Source organism: Urocitellus parryii, chromosome 9, assembly GCF_045843805.1.
Source record: "Urocitellus parryii isolate mUroPar1 chromosome 9, mUroPar1.hap1, whole genome shotgun sequence".
NCBI classification, from domain to species: domain Eukaryota; kingdom Metazoa; phylum Chordata; class Mammalia; order Rodentia; family Sciuridae; genus Urocitellus; species Urocitellus parryii.
In genome coordinates this window covers 51,733,384-51,757,397 of record NC_135539.1, presented here as the reverse complement: position 1 = coordinate 51,757,397, position 24,014 = coordinate 51,733,384, and the positions used below count along the sequence as shown (strand labels likewise).

The following is a 24,014-nucleotide window of genomic DNA, read 5'->3' as shown; positions in this document are numbered from 1 at the left end:
AGTGAATGAATATTTCTGAAATGACCAGAGCATGGATTTTAATGTGACAAAGTAATTATGATTTTAGATTCCACATTGCAACTAATCTTGAAGAAACTACCAATTTTGGAAGAATTTGGTAGTTTCTACCAATTTTGGTAATTTCTGTCAAGTATGGTGGCATGTCAGAGAAGATGAACATAATTATATGAAAAGGCAATTAAAATACCTTTTTTTGTCTATCTACATATCATTATAAGGCTATTGTTTCTTCATGTACTTCAGCTCAAACCACCTATTGCAACAGACTGAATGTAGAAGCAGAGAATCCAGGCAATAAAGAGATCTGTAAAAATACAAATAATGTCATTTATGTCAGTAATATTTAAAGAGGAGATTATGTAATGGGTTTATAAATTTTATGATTTCTAACTTTCTAATCTAAAACTCTGTGGTAACAAGAGCTGTTGTTCTTGTTATTGCAGTGTTGGGGACCAACCCCACAGACATTTTAGCAATAAGCTAACCATCTCCCTTTCACCCCCTGTTCCCCAACCATTTTTATTTTGAGACAGGGGCTTTCTAAGTTGCTGAGGCTGGGCTTTGATTTGTGATCTTCCTGCCTCAGCTTCCTGAGTTGTTGGGATTATAGGTGTGTGCCACCACACCCAGGTCTAAAGCAGTTTTTAAACAGCCTTAAGAAATTATTACTAATACTTATGATATTTATGGAACAATATGGTTAATGTGCTGAGAGCCATTGCCAAGTAGGAATGACGCATCGTAATCCTTGCCAGTGTACCCCATGTTAAATGGACTTGCCTTGGAGATTTGCTGCAACCTTGCTTGTGTGTTTGAGAAAGGTGACCCTGCTCAATGACCAGGGTGGATCCAGGATTAGGGTGTATCCTGCAGGAAGTATCCCCGTCCTTGGGTTTAGGGCGTGACAATAGGAGTTTTAGGGAAGTTGGAGGTTGAAGATTATTCCTGCTGAGAGTAGGGCGTGCCTGCTGCCTGAGTTCCCGCTGAGTTCTCCTGGAGAGAAAGTATTTAGGACGTGAATTGTGCGGGAGATTGGGATTGCCCCTGAACGTGTGTGGAGGCTGGTGTGAGATCCGGAATAAAGAATTGCTGTTTGAACCTACAAAGCTGTGTGGTGGCTTGTGATTCTGTGCCAAGCCGAGACATTGGCATTTGGCAGTAATGAGTAATAGACTGGACTTTGGAATCAAATAGATCTGGCTTTAATCTTGGTTTAGCAACTTCCTCATGTGAAGAGGCATGATTAAATTCTAGAGTTTTGAAATAGTTAACAAGATTAATAATCAGATGCTTCAGCAAATGTTTAATAATATTGTCATTTGTTATTTTTGTTGTTGCTAAAGGAATTACATTGAAAGAAATACTTTGTGGATTTCTATTTGAGTTATTTTAGAAGAGCCTGTAAATTCTAAGGAAGTAAGCAAAAAGTCTTAAAATAAGCCTGTGTGGCACACTCCCATAATTCCAGCTGCTCAGGAGGCTGAGGCAGGAAGATCACAGGTTTGAGATCAGCCTTGGCAATTTGGTGAGTTCCTGTCTCAAAACAAAAGGGATAAGGAGGTGTCTCAGTGGTAGAAAGCCCTTGGGTTCAATCCCCAGTATTGTCAAAAAAAAAAAAAAATTAAAAAGTCTTAAATGTACGGTTTCCTTATAGAACTGATTAGTTTGATTTTTGTTTTTGTTTGGTGATTTGTATGCTATTTTGGACTTCTAATGTACCCATGGGCCCAGGACAGTTATTCCTGTTTTTCAGTTAAAGAATATTACATTTTATTACTATTTTACATGTTTTTTTAACATGATATGGTGTGTCTGTCACATTTATTTTATGATTAGTCCTTTATCAGTTTTAATATTCTTATGGAAATTGATTTGATGCACTGTTTTTTAGGGAGGTACCAGGGATTGAACTCAGGGGCGCTGCACCACTGAGTCACATCCCCAGCCCTATTTTTGTATTCTATTTAGAGACACACCCTCACTGAGTTGCTTTGTGCCTCACTTTTGCTGAGGCTGGCTTTGAACTCAGGGTCCTCCTCCCTCACTCTCCTGAGCCACTGGGATTGCAACTATATACCACAGCGCCCAGCTTGATACACATTTTTGTGTCTTGCTTCCATATTTGAGTTGTAAAGTTTCTCAAGGAAAGGGATTGCATCTGTTACTTCCCCCCCCCCTTTCAGTAGTAAGGATGAGCTTGTGGGTGCTTTATACCCTTACCCCTTTTTATTTTCTATTTTGAGACAGGTTGTTTACTTTTTTTGCTTTTGTGGCCAAAAGGCCTGACAAGAACAATTGAAGAGGATGAAAAGTTTATTTGGGAACTCAGTTTCAGAGGTCCTTAGAGAGTGGGCTCCATTCCTTGGGGTTGGTGGTAAGGCAGAAAAGTATGATGAGGGAAGTAGCTCACATTATAATCAGGAATTAGAGAGACTCCACTCGCCAGATACAAAATATATACCCAAAAGTTATATCCCCAGTGACCCACTTCATTTGGCCACACCCTACCAGCTTTCAGTCATCACTCAGTTAATCCTATCAGGGTTGGTTAAGGCTCTCACATCCATTCCACCTCAGAATGTTCTTGCATTGTCTCATACATGAGCTTTTGGGGAATACCTCACATCCAAACCATAGCACAGGTTCTCACTGGGTTGCTAAGGCCGGCCCTCAAACTTGTGATCTTCCTGCAGGTAGCTGGGACTATGGCCATTCTCGACCATTCCTTCTGTTACTTTTTTCTATCTGGGCATTAGAGAGTATGACTTCTTAGTACTCCATTCTGATTATTATAAACATGCTCAAATGGGAATAATATTTTATTTACTAACTCAAGTTCTTTTCTTGTTTTTCTAATCTAGTCTTTAATGAACTTCCAAAGGTTTGAGTTTTGGTATGGTTTAATTTTTATAACTTACAACTGCTAACCATTTCTAAACATTAAATATTTAACTTTATAGTATATTTAGAGTTTCAATAAATTTTTCAACGTTTTAGTAGCTTATAGAGGTGGAGTAGTACAAGAGAGGCAGAAAGCACACATTCTGGAGCCAAGTTGCCGGGGTTCAAAGTCCAGATTGATAACTTTCTAGTATCTGATCTTGGACAAATAACTGAACTTTTCTGAAATTATTTTCCCATCTGTAAAATGGGAAAAATAGTAGTACGTATTTCATGCAGTTTTAATGAAGATTAAATGAATTAATCTAACTTCTTAAAACCGTGCCTGGTTCATAAAATGTACTATATAAATGCTTTCTATTATATATAGATGTACTCTTGTTGCTTTGTTCTCAACATATAGATCTGTTTATTTTTTTACTTTTTTATTAAAAATAGAAGAAAATTGGTTAAAACTTGTTTTAATATTTATTTAGGAAGTATAATTTACTTAGCAATTCAGTATAGAAATGTAAAATTTATAGAAATAGAATTATGTGTCTGAAATAGTAAATGTGAAATTTAATTGCATGAAATGATATGAAGCTATGTTGTCTATCTATATAAGCTTTTTTCCTGAGGCCATAACAAGGTAGGGTGTTTGCAAATAGAAGCTGCAGTATCTTCCCTGTGTTTTAGAAAAGTTAACACCCATCAAATGAAAGAAAAGTTTTGAATACCCAATGTGAACAAATAGTCCTTTTCTTTAAATACATATTAACTAAATATTTTAATCATTTTTTATTTGGAATGGAAGAGGAAACACTAAAGGAAAAGAAGAAAATAAAGTAAAAACCATGATTTCAGGTTTATTTGAATAATTCATTCATATATATTCATTAAATAAATACTTATTGGGCATTAGCTATATACCCTGTATTGTGCAAGGTTCTGAGCAAGGAGCATATCTTTTGACAGAAGCATAATTAGGGATCAATATTAGATACTTAAAAGAAAATAGTGTATTATTTCTATTGCTTTCCCTTACCTGCCATAAGAAAGTTTTTATTGAAGCTGACATTCCTGACTTCTGGGTTACTAAGGTACCAGCAGAGAATGACCTACTTTAGAGAAGTATTTATGTGGCATTATGGAACTATGTAGTATTATTCCAGTAGGAATTAGGTAATGTAGGCATTGACAATTTTACTGGGGACTTACTTGATTTAAAAACTAGCTACTTAAAGGAAACAATTGGAAATATGAAGAGACAACCCACAAAAATGGGAGAAAATTTTGGTTAGCTACTTTTCTGATCAAGTATAAATATCTAGAATATATAAAGAACTTAAACTTTACACCAAAAAAATTAAATAACCCAATTGATAAATGGGAAAATGAATTAAACAAACACTTCTCAAAAGAGGAAATACAAATGCTAACAAGTATATGAAAAACAAAATTGAACATCATTAGCAATTAGGGAAACACAAATCAAAACTACACTGAGATTTCATCTCACACAAGTCATAATGGCAGTCAACAAGAATAACAAGAAAAAGGAACACTTTTACAGTGTTGGTAGGACTTTAAATTAGTATAACCACTATGCAAATCAGTGTGGAGGTTTCGCAAAAGACTAGGCATAGATCCACCATAATGATCCAGCTATACCACATCTTGGTATTTCTCCTAAAGAATTAAAGTCACCATACTACAGTGATACATCATACCCTTGTCTACAGGAGCACAATTCACAATAGCCAAACTGTGGAACCAGCCTAGGTATTCATCAACAAATAAATGGATAAAGAAAATATGATATACACAATGGAGTTTTACTCAGCCATAAGTAAAAATTACCAGTCTTTTGAGGAACCTCCATCCTGAGTTCCAAAGTGGTTATTAATTTACAATCCCACCAGGAATGTAAAAGTGTTTGCTTTTCTCCATATCCTCTCCAGCATTTATTATTATGTCATTTGCAGGAAAATGAATGCAATTAGAGACCACTATATTAAGTGAAATAAGTCAAAATTAGAAGGTCAAGGCACATGTGTTTTCTCTCCTGTGCAGAAGCTAGAGAGGAAAAGGGCAAAGAAAGTTGGGGTGGACCTCATTCAAATAAAAAGGCGCTCAACAGAGGAAAGAGACCAAAAGGTGGGAGGAAGGAAGGAAGGGAGGGAGAAGTGCTGGAGAGTGATATTGGTCGAATTATATTGTTATATTGTGCACATGTGCAGATATGTATCAAATCCTATTACATGTACAACTATAATGCCCAGGGGTGGGGAATGGTTGCGTAATGCCTAGATTGACCTTTTTAAAAAATATACTATAATTCAAGCATAAGTGTGAGCATGTTAGGTAATTTGTCAGGATACAGATAATTAGGAGGAGACAACGAATAGAATAGTATGGGATTTGAAGTGAAAGGAAGATTGTGTAGGAAAGAATATATTGAGTAAAATAATTATCAAAGTTGTTTTTAGGAACAAACATAAATAAAGTTATGTTTCGGGTTGGGAATGTGGCTCAAGCAGTAGCGCGCTTGCCTGGCATGCGTGTGGCCCGGGTTCCATCCTCAGCACCACATACAAACAAAGATGTTGTGTCCGCCGAAAAAAAACCACTAAAAAATAAATATTAAAATTCTCTCTCTCTCTCTCTCTCTCTCTCTCTCTCTCTCTCTCTTTAAAAAAATAGTTATGTTTCTAAAGTAAAATTTTTCATTTTTAAAGAAAAATCACTCAGATTTTTTGTGATAATTTTTTCCATAGTTAAACAAGAGAAATAGTTTTGCCCTATGTTTTTTGTTTATCTTTTCTGAGGTTAGAGATTATAAAAAGAGAATGTTAGCCAAGTGTGGTGGTGCATACCTGTGACTTGGGAAGCTGAAGGAGGAGGATCCCAAGTTCAAGGCCAGCAACTTAGTGAGGCCCTAAGTGGACCTTAGCAAGACCTTGTCTCAAAATATAAAGGGCTTGGGCTCTAGCTCAGTAGTAAAGCACCTCTGGATTTAACCTCCAGAACCAAAAAATAAAAGTAAAAGAATATTAATGTTGATGTATGTTATTATTATTATTAATATTAATGTATGTTAAAGTATTCAGCTCTGCCATAGTAACATAACAGTTACATCAATGTATGAACCTATATATGGCTGCATTTCAATAAAACTTTACCAAGACCAGCAGCAGGTTATTATTGTAATGTAAGGGAATAATATAGAGGGAAATAACTGTTCTATCCCTCTTCCCAGTTTTCAAACTTTGCCTTATTTTAATAAGCAAATATATTTTATATACTATATTTTAATATAGTATATTTAATATATTTAAAATGCTATATTTTAAATATAGTAAAATAATTTAAATGCAAAATTGCAGAAGCACTGTTTGATAGTCCCTGAAGCTTCTAGAATAGAAATGCTGCCATTGTGTTATTAAGAAGTAGATAAGTGGTTGGACAGTTTAGAGTTTATCTATTACAGGAGTTTTAGTAGGAAATTGTGAAAGTGCAAAATGTTTGAAAGCTGAAAATTCTTTGTAAATGATCACAACATATACCTGCTATGATTATCACTTCATTTAAAACAACATTATGAGTTATACTTGAGTGGAGGATTTCTGGATTTTTTTTTCTTCATTTTGATTCTTTTCTTTTTTCCATATCTATCTATCTATCTATTTTTTTTTCTTCATTTTGATTCTTTTCTTTTTTCCATATCTATCTATCTCTATCTCTCTCTCTCTCTCTCTCTCTCTCTCTCTCTCTCTCTCTCTCTCTCAAGAAAAAGATTACTTTTATTTTTTGTGTCTACATTTCATAGTTTTAAAAAGAGCATATTACATAGCTTTTACATAGCTTGATGTCTTCTCTTTTTTCTAGGTAGGAAATGTGACATTTTAAAATTTTATTAATTATCTGATAATATCTTCCTTAAGTATCAAAGTTTCCTTCATTTATTTTTGAATGCTGCTGTTGAAAAACACTATCAGGGTCCCATGTCATGTGAATGGTACTGCTAAACACTCAAGTAATATAACATATACATAGCAATTAAAACTTGTTTTTGTAGAAAAACCTTTGTTTCATTTTTCAGTTAATTTTTCTTCATTGACAGTTTTGTTGATGTTGTTTAAATGAGAAAGTAATTTGTCAGTTATAATTTGTTAGCCAAGTGGAAAGAAGTATCATTTTTTTCAACTTTTAGTTCTAGATTTAAAGTTTTAAAATGGAAATTGATAAATGTCATTATTATGTTATATGTCTAGTTTTTATGTTAATGTATTCATTAAAATAGACTATGTTGACCAGAAACTGTGATAGCCAGACTTGTTCCTTCCTCTGGGCAGCACTTTTCTTCTATTAAAAGGAACCATGTATCTTTATGCCACTTTCAGTATGTTTTATTCTAAAGAGCAACAGTATCCCATAAGGAAATGCTGGGCAAGAAGTGCCACCAAATTTAGATCTCTGTTAATAGATTTTCTCATTCGTCTATCTGATTTTTCTTGAGAGTGTTCCGATACCTGATGCAAAGGAACAAGTGTATAAATAACTGATTTAGAACCAAAAAGAGGGTTGATACATATTTTAAGTGGGCCTATTAAGAGGATAGTGAGTTTTTAGATGAAGAATAGGAGTTAGTTTTATTAATGGACAGCATCCTTTAGGTATTTTAGAACCGTCCTTAAAATTGTGAACTGAGAGCTAGTTTGAGGAAGAGAGGTTAGAATAGCCCTAAAAAGAGATTAAAGATCCTTCAGAAACAAATTACAGATTTCTTTTCTTTTGTTTCTTTCTCTTTTAAAATAGTACTGGGGATTGAACCTATGGTGCTCTACAACTGAGTTATACCTTCAGTGCTTTTTAAAATTTTTTAAATTTTGAGACACCAGGGTCTTGCTAATTCTTTCAGGATGGCCGCAAACTTTTGATCCTCATGCCTGGGTCTCCTTCGTTGCTGAGATTACAGGCATGTGCGACAGTGCCTGGCTTAAACAGCAGTATTGACCAGTGCTAATTCTTTGCAGGGCTGGAGTACCTTTATTAAATATCATTATTTCCTCACTTTAAAATAAGTAGAATGATTTATATTTCACTCACTGGGAATGGAGATATGAAAAGAGGTAGAGATGAGTTAAATTAAATTGCTTTTAAAGTTAATTGCTTTTAAAGTTAGTTGCTGACTGTCCCATCTTTGGTTTAAGGATCTTTGATGCATGTTGGGAAATGAAAAATATGTGAAATATTAGTATAATTTTAAAATAATGACCTTTAGAGTTAAAGATAAGCTTTATTTATTTATTTTTAATATGGGGGGTACCAGGAATTGAATCCAGGAGTGTTTAACTACTGAGCTACACCACCTTGTTATTTTTTCTTTTGAGGCAGGGTCTTGCTAAGTTGCTTAGAGCCTTTTAAGTTGTTGGGGCTTGCTTTGGACTTGGGATCCTCTCTCTCAGCATTTGGAATTGCTGGGATTGCACTGCCTTGCCTGGCAAGATAGGATTTGAAGAGTTTCTTCTTAAGAGGAGTACTCTAGGTATATTCCCCAAAGAATTGAAAGTGGAGGCTTCAATAGATATTTGTACATTGCTGTTCATGGTGACATCATTCACAATAGCCAAAAGGTAGAAGCTAACCAAGTATCCGAAGATAGATGAATAGATAAACAAAAAAAGTAGAATATACATATAATGAAATATTATCCTACAACATGGATGAGTCTTGAGGATGGTAAGTGAAATAAGCCAGTTGCAGAAGGACAAATATTATGATTCCTTTTAAATAAGGCAGCAAGAATAGTCAAATTTATAGAGACAGAAAGTAGAATGGTGGTTGCTAGAGCCTGGGGAAGAGAGCAGGGGCTATTGATGTTTAGTGGGTATGTGGTTTCAGTTTCACAAGATAAAAAAAGTGCTAGGTATAGAAGTTAGTAATGGTGATGCAACTATGAATGTACTTAATGTCACTTCACTGATCTGTACACTTAAAAGTGGTTAAAATGGTAAATTTTATTATTACATATATATATATATATATATATATATATATATATATATATATATATATAACCAAAGCTAAAAAACAAAACAAAACAAAAAAATCCCAAGGGAGAGAATGATTAGTGTCTAAACAGGCCTCATTTTAATGAACTTCAGGAAGAACTGCCTTGTCAGAGAGATGCTAGACTTTTGACTACTGTCATTATGGAACAGTTTTTCTGTCTCACCCCTCCTATCCTTTCCTACTCAGTCTTACCCATTGGCAATTTGGAGAATTTAATAATTGAAACTGTATTTTCAGTCTGGCTTGTTATAAAGATTATAAATCTTAACTCTGGATATATTCCTGAGCTAAAATGAAGCCAGAAAAATCCATGACCTGCAATAACCCCTTTCTCCTGTCTACTACGTGTAATCTGGGTAAACTTCTAAGTTTTGAATATTGACCTCTCTGGGTTCTGTCTGAAGTATTCTGTGCCTTTATAACATAGCCATAGAACTTCCTAAACATCACTCCAGGTTGTTACATGGATTTAAAAGTAGTGGCCTTTGCTCTTCCATAATGATTTCCTTTTTCTTCAAAATCTTATTTTACAATAAATACGTTCCTTGAGAATGAATTTTCAGTAGTACCTATAAATACAAACGCTGGCAATAATTCTCAGAAATAAGCTAAATGGTCTTCTTTTATATGTATGCATGTGTGAAAATGTATTTGAACATATAATTTATTAATTTACACATTCATACTATATTATCTAATACCTATTTTGAATATCTTTTAAATAATTCAGGGCTGAAGTATGTCTTGCTTTGGTGTAAAAATGACATTAAATGTTGGTAAGTCATCTGTTTTCTTTATGAGAACCATATATTTTCAAGACAGCTAAGGAAATACTTTAAAACTTGTAACTCCAAACTTAGTTTAGACTTAATACAGTAATAGATTATCCAAGCAGCTGTGTTGTAATGTTCTCATGCAAACTTTTTAGCAAATTGGTACATGGATACATTAGAAACCATTTATTTTAGTTGGGTTTATTTAAAGTGACGATGGGGTATAGTCTTAGTATTTATGAAAACTTTTTGTTTCAAAATCTGCTGAAAAAAAACAGTTTAATTATCAGAAAATGAGAAGAGAGAGAGGGAAGATGGCATGTCATCCATTTAAATGTGTACCATGAAACTGTGGATTAATTTTGGATGTTTTAGGAATTAATTTTTTGGCAGGGAGATGGGATTGAAGTCAGTGTTCTATCCTGAGCTACATCTCCCAGTTCTTCTTGTTGTCTATTTTGAAACAGGTTTTTGCTGAGTTGCTGAGGCTGGCCTAAAAATTGTGATCCTCCTACCTCATCTTCATATCACTGGGATTATAAGCATCTACTCCTATGCCTGCCCACAGGTTTTTTTTTTTTTTTATGCTGCCAGAAATCTCAATTTCTAAACTTAGACTTCTGTGTGTATTCCATGCTTTCAACAAGTAATCACAGATGCATTTTTTTCATTTGTAATTCTACTGTTAACTTTTTAATCTCTGTTTCAGCAGTAGAGTATTCTTTAGTCATTCTCTGAATGCTGATGATAGAGTTACCATTCAAGTCCCTAGGAAGGGAGATTTGTAAAAATGAATGGCAGTGCACTAAGTCATTGCATGTTGCTTCTTCAGCATAAACTAGTAACAGTCTTGCTGTCTCAGCAAAATGTCCTATTGAAGAATTTTGTTTGCTTTACTGATCAAGGACAAACATATCTGGATGGATACTTTTAACACGGTAATAAAAAGGTTTCATCAGTAAATATTAGTTTTTAGCAGCTATGTCTGTTGCCTTTCCATTTCTTAAACTATTCTGTGTACTAGGAAAGCAGTTCACTGAGAAAATTTTTTAGAAATTGAATCGGGGCTTTGGAAGAAGGTCTTCAGTTTATTCTTTGTTTCTTGACTTTGAGAATACATAGTGATTAAGACATAGTCGTCTTCTTGACTCTTGGGGTTTTCAATTTGGTGGGAGAGAATAAAATAATTATAGTGTTACAGGGACATTTGTATATGTGCATACAAAATGCTTTAAACTGGTACTGTTCAATATAGTAGCTGCTAGCCATGTATGGTTATTAAGCATCTGAATGTGTTTAGTGGGACTAAAGAACTGAAGTTTAAATTTTATATAAGTTGAAAATTTAAAATGTGGTTCATTTAATACGTGGTTCATTTCTTGGTAGACTTTAAAGAATGTTGAATAGTTTGGATATGTGAATCTATATTTTTATTTATTTATTTATTTATTTAGGTGCTAGGGATTAAACCCAGGTGCACTCAGTCTATCACTGAGCCTCTTTGTACCCAGCCCTTTTTATTTTTTATTTTGAGATAGGTTCTTGCTAAATGGCCTCTAACTTTTGATCCTCCTGCCTCAGCCTCCCCTATTACAGGCATGTGCCAACTCACTCAACTAAGCTATAAATTTAGCTATAAATTTTATGAAATCTAACTAAATTATTTGTGATGAAAATTTAGTATCTGAATTGAGATGTGTTACAAAGTACGTACTGGATTTCAAAAGTCTGTTTTTTAAAAATTAACTTTCATGTTGATTATGTGGTGATATGATATTTTGGATATATTGTGTTAAATAAATTTATTAGTAGAATTCATTTAACCTCATTTTACCTCTTTAAATGTAACTATTGGAAAAATTTATATTATTTGGCTCATTTGTATTTCTGTTAACACTGTTCTAGGTGCACAAGAAATCTGTAAATTCTGGGGAGCATCTCAAAGAATTGGAGACAGCTCCTTTTGTTTTTTGTTTTGTTTCTGGTTTCAGGGGTTGTTTTGTTTTATTCCTGTTCATGGTATTTTGTTTGTTTTGGGGATGGAACCTATAGCCTCTAGTGTGTTAAGCACTTGTTCTACCCACTGAGACACAAGCCTAGCCATCTTGTTGATTTCAAAATGAGTGTGGTTTGCTGGTTTGTGGCTAGGGATGGGACATCTCAGATAGAGGTAAAAATTTCAAGGTATGGAAGAAAAATAGTGTGAATGAATAAAAGAATTGTGAACAGCCTAGGGCTTGGGAGTGAAGAATGTTAAGAGAATGACCATAAGTGAGGTAGAAAAAATTTTGTTTTAGAACTGGAGTGTTTAAAAATAGTCTCAGATTCCCTGTGATATTTGTACTGATTCTGTAGTTTGTGAAATATTCATTGGTGTTTTTTAAGCAGGTGAGTAATAAGGCCAGGCTTGTGTTTTTAGAAAATAGCATACCAAGAAGATCGATTCGACAGAGTAATGGGGGCTCTAGACCTCAATAGATGATTGGAGTCACTTAGCAAAAGAAAAGTGTTATCTTGGGATAGAAGAAGAAGGAACTCAAGATAACATTATAGTGGAGAATTAGCACAACTTTATTAGATAAAGTAAAGAGACCCAAAATGACTTTCAGATTTTGATTAGGTAGTTAATGACACTAGTATTTTTGATTAGGTAGTTAATATTATGGGGTGGTATGTTAAGGAAAAAGGTTGAGGCAGAGGATGTAATGAGTTGAGTTTTATGTGGAATAGCAATGTTGGTAGGTTTTTTAGAATACCTGACTGTGGATTAAGGTGAGGAGTTTGGGGAGATCTAGGCCTTATTAAACAATGGAATCAAGTAGATTTCCCAAGGAGACTGTAAAATCCAGAGGAGAGAATTAATTTTAGCGTGTGGATTCACAATAGCTTTTTTAGTTATAATAAAGTAGTTTTCATCCAGGAACATATTGGAGGGCTTATTTGTGCAGGTGTGAAACCAGGCTCTGAAGATTAAGGGATAAATAAGACAAACATTTTTGCTTTAAAGATAATCAAATTCTAGAGGGAAAAGTAGAAAAAATAAACCTAGGTTTTACTTGTATAGTGTTATAAGTATTCTAATAATAAGTGGCAGAGCAGTAAGGGTAGAAGAAAGGAAGCATGTGAGAGCATAACAGAAAATGTGGTTGCCAAGATGTAGCCTTGATCTTGAAGGGGAAATTCTTTATTTGTTCTTTTTTGGCAAAACTTTTACCTATGATGAAATTCCTAACCATGCACTTCCATGACTGGTGCGTGTTTTGGTCCATGTTACCCAGGACTTTTCGCTGTGGTGTTAGCCAACTCTTATACACCCTGTAGGTACTGAAAGTCTGTAACTACCAGCGGTGGTTATGTTTATAGCATGGTATGATTGCACTTTTGTCAGTTTGCAGCTGTTATTGAGGGTTGATAGCAGAGAAATGACTTCAGGAGTATGTTTGTGTATGGCTTTCTAGAAATAACTTGTCAGGCCATACAGCTTTTCCGTTTGGGACCTGCTTTATTATCATCTGTGTCAAGGGAAGAGGGTGAAATGGTGCAAAGAGATTGTTCATGTTGTTGGTTAAGGTGATACAAGGAGAGGGAGAGGACAGCAAGTTGAAAGATAAAGGCTAACAAAGGCTCAGCATGTGAATATATGTATTTAAGGTATCAAATCCTGTAGTATATTGGGCAGCCTTGAGTATTCATGTGCTTATCATGAAAACCATCATTAAGGATATCACAGTGTGGAATTTAGTTACAGTTATGGTTCCTGATTGAAAGACTGTTAGGTGTGTGTGTGTGTGTGTGTCTGTGTCTGTGTCTGTGTGTTTGTTTTATATGTCAGGTAAGCATGTACTTGGAATGCTCTTCATCACTTCCCTTGGCATATTCCTTTTTTCCTTTACAGATTTATTGAAGCCTCTGGAGCTCTGAACCTTTTCCTGAATGCCCTGCTCACTTCAGTGCTGCTTTTGGTTCTGTTTTTAGAGCATTGTATACACAGTTCTCTCTGTAGCCCTTAGCCACACTACTCTGCAGTAGGGTTCTTTTGCAAGTGAGAGGGCGCTGATTTTTTAATTTGTCTCTTTCCTCTTTACTAGGATATTGGCTCTTTAAAGAAAGGGACTGTTGTATTTTCAATGTTAGTTAAACCAAAGAAAATAGCACTGTACTTTATAGGGTTTGAAACCTCAGCAGGGTAAGTGCTTTAAGATATGAACATAATAAGAATTTGTAAATTTTTATAAATATTTCAAAATTATTAAACAGAGGAAGGATAATGTCCCCCCTCCACACACACACACACACACACACACACACCAAAAAAAAAAAAAAAAAAAAACTTGGTTTAAGTGAAAACTGTCCTTTGGAAAGTTCAAGTGTCCAATTGAATTTGCTATGCAATTTGTATCTTTGAAGGTAAAACAATTTTAGTCCTATGTTAATTCAATGTTGGCTTGTTGAGATGCTTTTTTCATTCTGCCCTTTATTATTGCTATTAACTTGCCCAGTTACAATAATAAAAAACAATGATTGTGAAGTAGACCTTGTCTAAGCAGTTAAATTACAAGAACACAAATTGAAATAGAATCTAATTTTGGGACTAAGGTCATAGCTCAGAGGCAGAGCACTTGCCTAGCATGCACAAGGTTGTGGTTCAATCCTTAGCACACCCCCACCACCACAACCCTCTCCCCCCACACACAAAAGAAACTGAAGCCTAACACTTTAGGATTTTTTTTCCTCGTCAATCTAAATTAAAAGTCTGCTTATTGGCTGTAGAGATTTATACTATTGCATAATATAAAAATAAACAAATGCATTTATAGTAAGGTGACTATCTGAAGGATTAATATTGAGTAGTATATTTTGTTTAATTAACAACAGGTGTAGTTCTTTAATGTGAATTCTGCCATTCTCTAAAGTTTGTTACAGAAGCAATTCTTGAACCAGTGCCAAAGCTTTTACGTTTCTTAATGTTTACAAATTTCCATATTTGGGGTATTATTAAAAGAAGGGATCCAGGTGCAATCTGAATTTACAGTTACCTTCTTATGTATATAGTTTCCCCAGTTTTTCCTTCTGCAAATAGTGGAAGGATTATTGGATCTATCTATATATAGTTAAAGTGGAACAGGCCAAGTCTTTTTTTAAATATAAAATTGGGACATGTGCAGAGGTGCTAGTCCCAATTTAATTTTAATTAATGACAGATATAGTTCAAGAAAGTATTAGCCATTCTTCTGTTGTTGGATGTTCAGTTGGATTCTGAAAAATAACACTGGAATAAAATTAACTTTTTTTGTTTGTTCTCAAAGGTTCATTTTTTTTTCCTGGTGTGCAAAATTTATTTATTTTTGTTGGTGACAATTCATGAACAGAGTTCTTTTCATAAATGTTAGAAAGCAAATTTTTTTATTCATTTATTGGAAATACTCCTTGTTGCTTATTCTTTTGTTTTAACTCCTTCCTTTGACTCATTTGCAAAGTAAGGAGCAACTTGTGGTGAGAACTTAATACTTAAAGTTGTCTTTTATATTTCTCATAATATAAATTTATTGGTCCCTAGGACAGGTTTGCCTTCAGTCCACTAGAAACTTTACATTTACCAGTGTCTTTTCAATAATAATATACATAAAAATCACATAGGAAACTCAGAAATGTAGATTGACACCTCATGCTACTACTTTCTTACCCCAAGTAACTCTAGGATATGGCTCAAGAATTTTAATATGAACCCCAGGTGACTCTAATAGAGATAATGTAACGACCATCTTTTAAAAATACTAGTTGGTGTTAAAAAATATTATTGTCACTTTTATGAGTCCAGTGGGCTAGGCATGTGCCTTTTTTGCCCCAGATTCTGATCCCTAACCAAACTCTAAACATATTGATTCTTATTATAATAAAATTGGAAAGAGAAGAAAAATGTAGGGAAAAAAATCACACCTAATCCTAATATTAGACAAAACTGATAATGTTTTAGATTTTCTTCATTTACTTTAAAATTTTAATTGGACTTGTACTGTATATTTTATATTTCTTAACATCATAAAAGTTTTTATCTAACATGTTACTAAGAAACCATTCATACCTTTTTTTGATTCTTACATAAAAGGAAGTATTAACTATTCTTCTATTGTTGGATGTTCAGTTGGATTCTGAAAAATAACACTGGAATAAACATCTTTGTTAGGAAAACATTTTTTGCAACTATAACTTTTTTCCTTTTTCTCAGTGTTCTAAAAATATTTTTAGGAGTTCTTAAAATACACTGCCAACTTTTTCAAAAAGAGTGTGCTAATTAAAGTTACCAGCAGTAAAACTAGTTGTTATATCCCACTTTTTACCAGCATTGAGTATCTTCATTAAATAAGTTGTGTTTTGTTCTCTAGAGAAAATATTGCTTTATTTTATAACTGTTCCTATTGTAATTTACATTAAGTTTGTGTACATTTAAAAAGTAGTGAACACTGTTTTTTTTTTTAATATCAAGAATTTATATTTTCAAGTGTCTCAAGGAAAATTGTTGAGTGATCAATGCCAGTTGCCTTGAATCTTCCCAGTGATTTGGGCAGTTGATAATAAACATGTATAGTTTCTTTTTGTTAGAATTTAAAGTATAGCATTGTACAGATACTGAATAATCTTCTGTTGTTTCTGTACCCATTTAAAATTAGATGTAAACTGATTATAAGTGTAGAGTTATTTAATTAATAAGTTAACAGAGTCTTCTGCTAGAAACTGTTTCTAATAGCAAATGAACAAACAGTATTTCAAAAACTATTAGCAATAATAAAGTTTTTTATAAAAAATTATTAACAGGGACAGAAATGAAAAAGCTAACTTTTTTTTTCATTTTCAGTAAACCTCTTCTGTATGTATTGCTGTCAGACTTGTTGATGAATGTGTAGAGTTCAGACAGACATCACCTCTCTGGATCAGTTTTAAAGAATTACCCTCCAATTTTGAGGAGTCACTGATTACATAATTTTTTTCATGTTATATTATTCCCAGTATATCTTTTAAAATAATAAAGTACTCTGTCCCGTCCATTGGCGAAGGTTGCTAGGCTCTGAATTTTCTCTTCCTGATCCAATTTCTGGAAACTGCCTCCAGGTACAAAGCCTGGGAGAGGTAGGATTCACCTGTTTCCCTTCTGAGGAACCACAGTCCTGTGCTGCTTATTATACAGTGCCTCAAAATACTTGTTTCCCACTCTTTATTTACTTTTTAGTTTTTTATTATAGGAAGGCATTTTTCAGTCCTCATGGCTGATTGCTGAATTCTTTAATGACTTTTTTAATTGCTAAATCAAATGATTGTTTTGAAGTCTTTTAGTTTAATATTGTCCAGTTCTCCCTTTTTTGGAAATTTTTCTTCTCACTGACTTTCAAATATTGCCTTCTACTTCTACTTCTACCTTCTACTTCTGACTCTCTGTCTCCTTCACTGGATTCTTTTTCTTTTTCTGGACCCTCAATTATATTGGTTGCATTAATACTTATAATAGCAATATAAATCATCATGCTAGAACATGTGCTACCTTTAAACTTCTTATTTAATTCACAAAACAATTGCTTAGTATTTTCCAGGTTATCTTATCTTCCTTTTATTCTGTATGCTCTCATTCTTTAAGTTATTGACCTCTATCTATAAGCCCATGACTTTTACATTCATGTTATTCAGCCTGCGTGTAATTTAACTTTTTATTTCTATACTGAGTTCTAAATCTATATGTCTAACAATCTATGAGCATTTCTGCTTGGATTTTGAAAAGGTTTATCAACCTAATAGAATCTAAATAAAACCCTCTTCATCCCTCTCTTTATAAACTCCACATGTATATGCAGGGAAAAGAGTGAGAGAATATTTACTTAGCTATCTTTATTTATTTATTTTGGGATTGGGGTTTGAACTTTGAACCCAGGGACACTTTGCCACTGAGGTACATCTCTAGTCCTTTATCTCACTAAATTGCAGAGGCTGACCTCTAGCTCTAATCCTCCTGCCTCAGCCTCCCAAGTATGTGCTACCATATTCACTTTATTCTTTTTAGTTATATATGACAGTAGAATGTATTTTGACACATTATACACACATGGCCAGTTTATTCTTTATCTTGACATCAATCTGTTGTTAAAAGTACCACCCTAACAAACTTACTTAAATAAACATCCAGCCTGCATGTTAATTTAACTTCTGATTATTTTTTTACTCTGGCCTGCTTCTTCATTCCTATTATCTTGTCCTATTGCAGCTGTCTTCCATTTTCTGTGTGTATTATTTATTGTACCAACCCTCAACTAATCTCTACTTCTAGTTGGGTCTCCCTCTAAAACCTAGAGAATTTCTGAAATTCCGATCATAATGTACTTTCTGGCTTAAAGTCTTAGTAGTTCCCTAAATGCTGCAGAATAACATCTATGCTTTTTAATATGGCATATACACTCTTTCTTGTCACTTAGAACTGTCTCTTGCTGCTCCTTTCACATGCATTACTCCCTGACTGTATCATGCTGTTTCCTTAATTTTTATGCTGCCTCCTATCTCCCCAGCTTTGCTGTTACAAATGCTTAGTCATTTGTTTTCAGGTCTCTTCCATTTTTCTCCTATTTATTATTGAAGCTCTAGCATTGTGTTTATTATGCATTCAAATGATGTTTGTTTCACTTTCCTTTACTGGTTTTCCCAAACTAGAAATGTGGATATTTTCTTAGTTTCTTTTCTTTTTATCATAGCTAACCACTTCCAAGTGCTTTTATTGAAGCATTTGTGTTTGCATACTTTTGGTCACATTTGTTTCTTTTTTCATTAACAAATTTTATAAACTGCTACTGTTGTGTTAATACATACAAACACTACCAAAAGCTGAATTTTGCATTGAATTTATAGAATCTGTAGTTTAAATTTTGGAGAATTAGAATGTTTATAAATTTAAACTGTTTCTAAATGAGAAAAACTTATCTCTTGAAGTCTAATTTTTAGTTTCCAGAGGAATGTTTTGGTGGCACTTCAACCTTGTGTATGTTAAGCACTCACAGTACCTCTGAGCTACAACCCCAGACCTCAGATGAAATTTTTATAAGTATTCTTGTTCTATTTTATACATTTCTTTTAAAGCATGTTTGTTTTTTGGGTTTTTTTTTCCTATTGCAAATGAGGTTTTTTTTCCCCCCAGTTACGTATTCTTATTTTTCGTTATGTATGAGAAGCTGATTGGATTGTATGCATCAGGCCCATTTATTAAACTTTTCTAGTAGTTTTCGTGGACTCGGTAATTTAGATATTGATTATGATGATGATCATTTTTGGTACTGGAGATTTAACCCATGGGCTACACCGCCAGCCTGTTTTATTTTATTTTACTTTATTTTATTTTGAGACAGTGTCCCACACATTTTCTAGGCTGACTTTGAACTTGGGAGCCTTCTGACTCAGTCTCCTGAATTTCTGGGACTACAGGTGTACTCCACGGTACTTAAAAGTGCTTCCTCTCTCTTTTAACTATGATGCTTATTTTAAATACTAATTTTTTTTAATGGAAAATTAAAGAAGCATCACTATTTTTAACTTGCTAAGAATTTTATCCTAAATCATGCTTTCTTGGCATCTGTGGAGATTATCATGTTAATCTGTAATTCTAAAGAATTACTGTATGAGATTCCTTTCCTAAAAACAATCTTCTTAACATCTCCGTTTTTTTCCCCAATTTATTTAATATAATGTTGGGTTTATTATTAGTATTTTATTTAGGATATTTCCATCTTTATTTGCAAGGGAGATGCATTTATAGGGTTCTTAAATTCTTCTGCTCTTTTGTTTCAAAATTATGCTGGTCTTATAGACTATGCTGAAATATTTTAGTTGGAAAAACAGTTTGAGCTGGTTAAAACACAGGGAAAAAAAACACATAGGAATTAGTTGTTCCTAAAGATTTAGTAGAATTTGTCCATAAACATAATTTTTAAAATGCCTGTTGTTCCTCCAAGTTTTAATCAAGAATCAGGAGCAAAGTAAGAACTCCTTTAACACTTACTGAATTAAAATCTCTAAAAAAAAGTTCTGAGAGGTGAATTACTATACATAGGGTTATTTATTATTTTAGCAGAATATATTTTTGTCAGAAAGCATTGTTATGACTACTTCACCAGAATATGAAGTTAATCTGTAAGAGAAATAAATGGATATGTGTCTTCATGAATATATTTTCTTTGTAGAAAGATACTAGTTGGTGGTAAATTCAAAACTACCATTTTTAGGAAAATAGTCTAATTTGCATCATCAAATGTAATACTTGCGTAACTATCATGTGCAAAAAAACCAAAAGTATCCATTTTACATGTGTTTGTATTTTGAGTTATTTTTCTTTCTAAAGTTTGTTCTATGACTTAGACTCATTAAAACTGTTTTATACACAAAGACTATTTTAGAAGTTGAAATACTTTAAATTTCAGTGAAATTTAAATTTCATATTTCCATTTTAAATTTCAGGGTGTTTTTTTTTGGGGGGTGGAGGCTGGGGGCACTACTGGGGGTTCACCCAATGCCTTGTGCCTGGTGGGCAAGCACTCTACCACAAAACTATCCCACCCTTAAATTCAGCATTTTTAAGCATTCAAAAACTATAGATACATGACCAAGGTAATGGAACATTTGAATATAATTTTAGGATTTATATGGTAAAGCAGTAGTTCTCACCAAGCCCCAGTTTTGTCCCTAGAGAACATCTGGCCGTGAGTAAAGACTTTGGTTTTCACATGGAGGTTAGTGTATATGTGCCGCTCTCATCTAGTGGGCAGAGGCCAGGTGTGCTGTGAACATATCACAGTGTACAGCATAGTCCTCACAGCACAGAAAGATCTGTCTCCAGATGTCCATGGTGGTGAGGTTGTAAATGGGAGATACATACGTAAATACCAGTGTGTAATATAAATGGTTTTCAGATCTGAGCTTTTTTTCCTTTCAGCAACTGGATGTTTGTGTACAGTATCTTTAAGCAAAGTGTATGGAGAAGTGTTTTGCTCTTTACTGACATCTAGTGAAATATTTAAAAACAAAAATTAAAACCCATTAAGAGTAAATGTCTTAATCAGTATTGCTGCTAATTCTTCTTCTACAGTTATAAAACTCACAAGGAAACTAAGTAGAAATTAAATGATTTGTTTATGGCCACTGAGAAATTATAATTGAGAAATTCTTAGGTTTTATTCTTTTATGTTTTGCTTTTATTACTAATTTAACATTAGAACTTAGAATATACAATCTTTCTTTTAGGAGTTTTCTAAATAAAAGCTGAGCTACCCATGTGTAAGACATTTTATTTATTTTTTTTTTTAGATTTTTTTATGTTTTAAAAATTTGCCAAAAATGTTTGGTTCTAAAATTATTTTAGAGCCAAAGAAGACTTTGCTGTTTTAGTTCAATTCTTTCACATATAGAGATTTAAAAAATCACTATCAGAGAGGCAAAGTGATCTACCCAACATCATAATTTTTTAGTGACAGATATTGAACTAGAATCCAAAGTTCTTACTCGAGTGTTCTTTCAGGCTAAAGGAAAATATTAAATACACTTTGGATTCTGCTTATAGTTTTTATTTATTCATTTTCAGTCAGTCTATAATTATTAAAACTGAAGTCATTATTTCTTAGGAGATTTTTTAATTTATGTGTTTATACACATAGATATATACACATATACATACCCACATAACTGTTTTTTCTTTTTTTGTCTGTTTCTTTTTCCTTTTTAATTTACCACTTTTATCCTTTCTGTGTTTTAAAGTGAATTAATATATCTGTTTATAAATCTCCTTGTAAATGTTATACCATTTTAAACATGAGATTTAAAATTTTTATTTTACAGGCAACTACACCTCCAAATCAAGGAAGGCCAGACTCTCCTGTGTATGCTAATCTACAAGAACTGAAAATATCCCAGTCTGCTGTTCCCCCACTTCCTGGGAGCCCAGCAATTCAGATTAATGGAGAATGGGAAACTCATAAAGATAGTTCAGGGCGTTGTTACTACTATAACCGAGGAACACAGGAAAGAACTTGGAAGCCACCCCGCTGGACTCGGGATGCAAACATAAGCAAAGATTTCCAAAGTCCAGGAGATCAAGAGGTATGAGTAATTAAGGAGTCAACCAGTGAGTCACCACATTTTCTCTTTTCATTATTCAGAAACAAAATAATTGAATAGTTTAGTTTCTTGGTATCAGTAGGGTAGAAAACTTAAATCTCTAACAACACTAAAAATTCTTTCCAAGCTTCATTGTGTTAATGCTAGTAATGTCCTAATCGCTAACTAGTAAATAACACTATAGTGTACTTTCTGATTCTAGAACTGAATCAAAGTTGTCTGCTGCCAATGCTTTCTTTTACATTAGAAGATACTAACTTACTGCACAAACCAGTCACATTTTTCAGAAAAAGAAGAAAATAAATGATGTACCTAGCCAGATAAATAGAAACAAATTATTCAACTATTCAAAACTGATACTTTCCTTTATTGGTTTAGTATGGTATCAAGCTCACTCTCTTGTCATAAATAAATCTTTTATTTCTATGTGGGGAAGTAATGATAATTCCTTTGCTACAATTAGACCATTCTGTAAGTATAATTTACTTTAAAACCTTTATTTTCTCTAATAAATAGAGTTTTCACCCTCTTGTTTCTCATTCCCCCACATATCTTGTAGGGTGGTGTAGAGAATGGCTAGTTATATATTTTGAGGAATCCTCGTTTTAGTGGTCTGATAAGGTGCCTTGGGACTGTTTAGATGTGCAGGAGAAAGGTTGGTAAGATTGATAGAATGGAGTGAAATCTTGTTCTTTCATGGATCAGAGCCCTGCCCTTGCAAGGGACACTTGCAGTTCCAGGAAACAGTGAACAAAAACACGTAGCTCCAGGAAGGCAGGGGCTGTAGCAGTGAGGTAACACGTCCTGCATTTAGCAGAATCTAAAGCTCTTTGTAGTTATTAACTCCCTTCTTGTCCTATTTTTTAGTTGGTTATTTATAGCCTTGATTTGCTGCGAACTTTCAGTGTTCAAGAATGAAAGCAAAAGTCATGAGAGAAATTGTTCATGCTTAATTGTAATAAGAAAATTAGGAAAAATTTTATTCAAATTGTAGACTAGAAATATTTGAAACTCTTTTACCATTATAAAGCATTTTAAACTTCACTTGATTGGTACTCTGAGTAAGTTGATTTCCTGGAAGTTTCCTCCCAGGTTAAAATCTTTGGGTCTTTCCATTTGGATTAATCATTCTCCATAGAAGTCTTTAGCTCTTCTGCCTAGAAGATAAGCACTGCCAAAGTCTTGGGGTCTGCATTCAGTTTTCAGGTGGTCTCTTGGTCTTCTGTCTCTGTGGCACACATGTCCCACTTGTGTCTATTGTCTCTCAACTGAGAACGTTGCCCCCTCCCCTCCTTCATAGATGGGATAAACTTCCATACCCTCTGCTGGGGTAGGGAAGAGTACACACCTAGTTGCTGGGCATGATGAAGGGGATTCTGGCAGTTTGAACCTACTTTTTGTAGTGCCACTGCCTTCACCCATCTGTTCCCTAGATGCCTAATACTGTCAGTTCCTAAGCTGTTTGTAGATTCTGCTCTGTAAACTTATTGAGTTGCCTTTGCTCCCATTTCCTCTGCCTGCCAGTTTAGATTTTGCTTTCTCCTGCATGAAGAGTTAAGCTTTTTGGTCATTTGCTGACTCTTGGCTCTTTTTGTGTCCTACCTGTCCGTGTGGCTTTGTGTTTTAGGGATGTTTGGGAGGGAGCAAGCGTTCACTTTTATCTTAACTCAGAAGCTTTTTATTGTAGTGGTTATCCTAAAACAATGGTTCTTACCTGCGGTGATTTTTACCTGCCAGGGACATTTGGCATTGGTCGGGGACTGTTTGATTCTCTTGGTGAGGGGATTTTGTGTAGTGTGTAGAGAGAGGCCAGAGATTTAACTAAATATCCAACAGTAAATAACAGCTTTCCATAACACAGGGTTATGTGGTCCTGAGTGTCAGCAATGTGCAGAGAAATTCTGCCCTAGATATTTTAATAAGTGTCTGTATCAAAGCCTAAACATTTTTCAATTTCCTCTTGACTCTTTAAAGCCTTGCAAAAACTATATTGCTGCTGTTATATATTTTGTTTCTATTCTTAGCCCTCTTATTGTCATACATGATGATTCTTGATGTTAATCCTCAATTTTATTACTTTATTTTCTTTACTTACTTTTTCCTGTCTGTTGTACATGCTCATAAAAT

At 33.9% G+C, this 24,014-nt stretch overlaps 1 protein-coding gene across 1 annotated transcript in view; it reads left to right on the top strand.

Moving 5' to 3' along the window:
- The window catches only part of Arhgap12 (Rho GTPase activating protein 12), a 116,422-nt gene that overhangs the window by 45,223 nt on the left and 47,185 nt on the right, over positions 1-24,014 (top strand). The window contains exon 4 of the mRNA XM_026402334.2: positions 21,609-21,869. Coding sequence (XP_026258119.1) covers positions 21,609-21,869 — 261 coding nt within the window. The remainder of the gene's footprint in view (positions 1-21,608; positions 21,870-24,014) is intronic.